At 31.6% G+C, this 5654-nt stretch overlaps 1 protein-coding gene across 2 annotated transcripts in view; it reads right to left on the bottom strand.

The window, feature by feature from the left end:
• The window catches only part of LOC125854610 (uncharacterized), a 15487-nt gene extending 11947 nt beyond the window's left edge, over window positions 1–3540 (bottom strand). The window contains exons 1-3 of one of the 2 annotated variants that reach the window (XM_049534193.1): window positions 2423–3540; window positions 2197–2296; window positions 1965–2021 (exon numbers count right to left, since the gene is read on the bottom strand). In XM_049534193.1, coding sequence (XP_049390150.1) covers window positions 1965–2021; window positions 2197–2296; window positions 2423–2769 — 504 coding nt within the window. In that variant the 5' untranslated portion in view covers window positions 2770–3540. The remainder of the gene's footprint in view (window positions 1–1964; window positions 2022–2196; window positions 2297–2422) is intronic. The other variant, XM_049534194.1, reaches the window with a different exon arrangement.
• Window positions 3541–5654: the final 2114 nt, after the last annotated feature.

Genomic DNA, 5654 nt, shown 5'->3' with positions numbered 1-5654 from the left:
TAAATGGATCACAAAACCAAAAGACAAGGCATGAGCATTTTTTCCCAAAAACACTGAAAACCTTAGTCATAAGCAAGACCGAAAGAACTTTCTTTGGTCCAGCAACAGTAGTATGATTATAATACTTAAGAAGTTCTTTTTGGTTAAATGATTGAGTTCTCTAACATTGAATCACACTCTACAAATACAGGGAGGAGGTCATTTCTTTTTCAAAATTGATCGAAGTAGGTGTTGTCAATAGCCATTGATTTCAGGTAATAAAGATTGCACCCTCTTCCTCTTTATTAACAAGTTTAGTTACCTTTCGAGAAAGAAAGTTAAATACTTAATAGTTGGGTGTGAGTGAGTAACTATACTGACTCAACAGTTAGATAAAATACCTCGACAAGGATATTTAACAGATGATAAGACACCTATCAAGTGGATTTCATTTTAGACAGAATTTATTCATTAACAGCCAGCACCAAGTAGGCGATGAAAATTTACAGTTGCAAAAACTCACTCCCAATTAATCTAAAAAGGGGCTGGAAAACCTATAAGAATATCTAATTCATCAGTTTTTAACAAGTTACACCAAAAGGCCAAATGAGTATAGGCATTTGTACTTAAGTTTTTCTACTGATTCAGGTTAGTCTTCAAATAACTCTCTTTTCTCTCCTTCCAAATCACCCAAAAAAAGGGCAAGCTAGTATGTTAATAATACATGCTCCTGCTTTGTTTTCACAGCTCGTTTCCTGTATAGATTTAAGAAAGCCTCCTTCAGTACTAGGCACCCAATATCACTCATCTTTTTAAACTATCAGCCCATCAACGTTCAGAAACAAACTCCATAGCAACAACCTGTGTAGCAACAGATGGCATGTACCTTCACCATAAATCTCACACTTATAGCACCTACTACACATTAAAATCTTATCTTCTACAGAGTCGATTGTGTCAAACAACCATCAAATGTAACAATCCAACAAAACCCAACCACCTTACGATGTGCTTTATTCCTCCAGATAATCATCCAAATAAATTGAGGAGATGTTTGATGAAGAGATAACCTTATACCATACTCTGTGCTTCAACGAACTTCCCATCCTTTTGGTGTTTCCACCTCAGTCTCCGTCCCTTCTGGTAGAACATTTGCGCCTTCCAGTTTCCAGGAAGCTGGACCATCTTCTCAACTTCCTGATCCTCACAATTCCATCTGAAAATCATCTCCTAGCATGATCTGTTTTGTACTATGCAATGCTAGCATTAGTTTTCCCGGTAAAACTGAACAGTTGTGGAAATTCAACTTTAAGGCGAATATGTCCTATCCATAATTCCATATAGCATGCCAGAACTTTAGTTGAAACAATTCCTCTTCCTCCCGCAGCATCTGCACATTCTTCCATAATACAACTCCATGTGAATATTACTGGTTACTGCACGAAGGATCAGCTTTACATATTTAACTGGGATCACCTGTTCCTAAAGTTCATTGGAACCTGGCAATATCTTCACAACCAGTAATACAATTGATGTTGCTTCGGACTATCAAACTTTTATCCATAACTGCCCTCCTTTGTCTTAGTTACTTTGTTCCATTTCGCTACATGGAAAGCCTTATCCTCTATCTTCTTCACATAAAAATTCTCTCCTAATACTATCAAACCGTCTCTTTGCTTAGCTGGACCAAAGATGTCAAATTTAGGTAGATAAGCTAGTACATGGTCAGAATAGTAAAATCACATTTGAAAGCATGCGCATTTCTTTAAACTACCATGACTAAAGAAGTTTCAAACATAAAAGTTACAGTCAACAGTTTCTAGAAACTCCCAGATTCAGAAATTGGATAAATAAATAACTCACTGTGTCTGATCAGTCTAGACTTTGAGGAATCAGATAAGCAAATCAAAGTAATTTGTAATACCATATGAGATAAAGGGAACGTAGGAAAAGGATAAAAGGAAGTAAAGTAGATGATGGCAAACCTTCCTATCTTTCACTTTCTTCCCCAAACTATAGTCTTCAGGTTTCCTTCGCTTTCTCTTACAAACAATAAATAAAGATGTAAGCAAGCCTTCTCATCAAGCATCAGCTATGACAAGAAATGCTTCAGACTAATAAAAGGAGTCATCAGAAATAGCTTCTAAAAAAGAGATGAAGGATAGAGATAGATACAGTCAAGTGATTGAGAGATATTAAACAGCCTAGGTAGCTCACCGTGATCCACCTACATCTCAGTGCAACATCACGGACATTTTTATCGCGGAGTGATGCTGCAATCTTAATGTATTTCATTATACGTGGTTCATTGGCATACCTATTATCCAAAAAATTTGAAGGTCAGATACATACTTAAGGGTATATATTTTTGTCACAAACATGGATTGACATAAAAAATCTCAGTATCGACATTCAGTCAGAAACCCAAAATAAATCTACTTACTTGATAAGTCCTTCCTCCAGTTTGTACAACTCCTCGACCGTCCATTCAACAGCGAGGCCCGTATCATGCTTGAGCCCTGGCACTGTATCTATAAGAAAAGAATCTGAACAACTTCCATACTGACTAGTTCTTGGACTATTGCTACTAGAGCTATTGGTTGTCATCATTGTTGGATTCCCTGAATACAACATCCCTCCTCCTACACCACTATTATTTACATCGAAATTCACTCCAAGATGACTGTAGTAATCACTCATCAACATCATCTGAGATGATGAGCTACCAATTGCCCCTGATTGAAATGATAAAGCTTGCTGATGAAACCCTGTATTAGAATCTGCAGCCATTACTTCACTAAAGCATTTAACTTTATTCAAGTACTTCCAAGAAAATTCACTTAACTCCTGAATCCACCCAGAGCTACATAACAATAGGAAAAAGCAGCAGCTTCAAAAACCCAAAATTCATTTGGGGTTCATCACTGTTCCAGGAGATTAAAAGGGGTTGCAATACACAAAACTATACAGCACCAAGACAGTTCACTAAACTCTTCAATCCACCAAGAGCTACACAACAACAGAAGAAAAAAAAAGTAAAACAGCAGTACAATCAGAGCTTCAGAAACCCAAACAAGAAAAAACCCAAAATCTATCTGGGGTCCATCACTGTTCCAGGAGAGCAAAATTATACAATACCAAAACAATTCACTTTACTCCTGAATCCACCCAGAGCTACACAACAATAGAAAAAAACCAAAAACAACAATTAAAACATCAAAAAGACTCAAACTTTATCTTGGGATTCATTGATTTTCCCCAGTAGAGTAAAAGGGGTTTGCAACAAAACACAAAATACAGTACCAAGACAATACATTTCACCAAGATTCCTTAACCAAGGTGAAAATCCCCTTCAATACTAAAACCCCACTTGGGAATTAGTTTATTAAATTACATTGCTTCACAAGATTACCCATGAAATGAAACTCGGATATTTGGTGAAAGAATAAAAACCCAACATCAAAGAATCAAGAAATAGTACTTCATGTATGTATTAGTGGAGGTACAGAGTGAGAGAAATGACAGAAAAAAAGAAAAAAAAGGAGAAATCTTGTTGAAGTTTTTTTCTTTATCTAGTCTTAGCTTTTTCTTTTATGCTAAAAAAAAATAATAATAAAAATAAATTGAAGATTTTGGACCAATGATTTTACGTATATTATAAAGTTGAGACCTAGGATTAGACCTTTTATCTATTATCAGGACAGGAAATAAAATGTCGACATACTTTAGGTCTAATCTGAAAAGAAAAAAAAAAACTAATTTACAACCAATCTGAAAAAAAATAAAAATTGCAGTTTTTGCAACAAAAAATTCTGAAAAATGAAAAAAGAAAAATATTTTAAAATATATTTAATAAATAAAAGAAAAAAAAACATTCTAAAAAAAATCGTGTAAGAATTAAGAATTTCTCTTCCAAATGGTATCAGAATATATGAAAGAACTTGGGAAACTACACTTATTCTCGAAATAGTGTTAGAGGTGGAGATGATATGATAGATATCAAATCAAATTTGTTGACAACATAGTTTCAATTTTATAGTATTTGATATATATTCGATAGTTATAAGAAGATATCAAAAATATCAAATATCGTATTGAAGTATATATATATATATATATATATATCCTAGTATTAATACGAAACGAATGTTTAGACCATGAAACTTTCATTATTCTATCGGTCTATCTTGATTAAAAATCAAAATGTCTTTTTTATGTAATTAATTAATAAGAAAATTGTTTATATTTTCTTTTGAATATATATATATATATATAAAAGGATAAGCTATTAGTTCAAAAAATTGAAGTCATAATTCTCTATTATATGTGTAAATATAGGTCGCAGTTGAAAAAACTATTATTATCAATTTATCATATCCTAAAATATCAAAATAAAATTTAAAAATACCAAATAGTACAAAATTAATTTAATATAGTAGTAGTACAATATTTTAAAAATCAAAATACCTAACTATAAAAACAAGACTAAAAAATTATATTTTACCTAAGAATCTTAGGCTAAGATAAAAAATTATTGAATAGAATTTTTTTTAGATTAAAGTGAAAAGGGCGTTATACAGAGAAAAATATTTTGTTTTCAAGATCTAATGAATAACTTTCATATTTACTCGACCTTTCATTGGCATGGAAGGGTAGTCTTAATTAATTCATCAACGAACGATAAATATCTAAAATTAAAATAATGAGAAAAAAAATCAACGAGGCGAGTGTTCATTTTCCTTAATCAACCTCCACAAAATTAAAGGAATGATAGTGTACATGAAAACAAAAGTGAGAGACAACAAGTGTATAATTAAAGGCAAACAAGTTGCAGGTAAGAGAAGACAAGAAATGCCCTCTTGTTCTGAAAAATAAAATGATTATGCATAAAATTTGATTTTTTGTTTCTTTTTTACGCGCATGTTTGATGTGAAAATCAGATAAATTATTAAGTCAACAAAAGGAGTCAAACTAGTACACTCGGAGTCCTATTAGAGGTGTTCAAGAAAAGATTTAGTCGGAATGTCTAAGAGAAATTCAGTGTCAACTTTCAGGTGTCTCTATATATGTCATACAATGATAACTATATCGAGTCTCAAATAAATTGTATAAAATTGTGTTTCATCATTAAAGCTCACATTACTGTATCGTGAGGGTTTATCATGAATATATAAATTTTATGTTGATTGACGGTCTATCATGATTCTCCACGTCAAAAGAAAATGAATTCAAATGAAGCTCCCTCTCAACTCAAAGCTTTGACAATGTCACAATGGCATGTACTTATACATAATATTTTTCTCACTTAATTAGGTTAACTAATATTATTTTATTTTATCTTATTAAATAATTTAATTGTTACTAGTTAATATAATTTAGTGAATTTCTACCAACAAATACTATGCTCAACGCTCAAGGTAAAATCTAATAGATTTTTTAATATAAATATACTTAGAGAAAAATAAAGGTTAGAATGCAAGAATACATCTATAATTATGAAATTCATAAGAAAAAAAAATCGGAATCTATATATTTATCTTGATATAATGAAATTTCTATAATAATAATAATAGTAATTATTATTATTATAATATAAATGATCAAATTTTAATAAAGTTATTTTTACTTTAGAATGGAGCAGAAGTTAGAGTCAAATAATTTAAATTATAAGATAT

This window comes from Solanum stenotomum, chromosome 2 (assembly GCF_019186545.1).
Source record: "Solanum stenotomum isolate F172 chromosome 2, ASM1918654v1, whole genome shotgun sequence".
NCBI lineage: Eukaryota > Viridiplantae > Streptophyta > Magnoliopsida > Solanales > Solanaceae > Solanum > Solanum stenotomum.
Note: the sequence above shows the minus strand (reverse complement) of the source record. Positions and strands in the feature narration are given on the sequence as shown.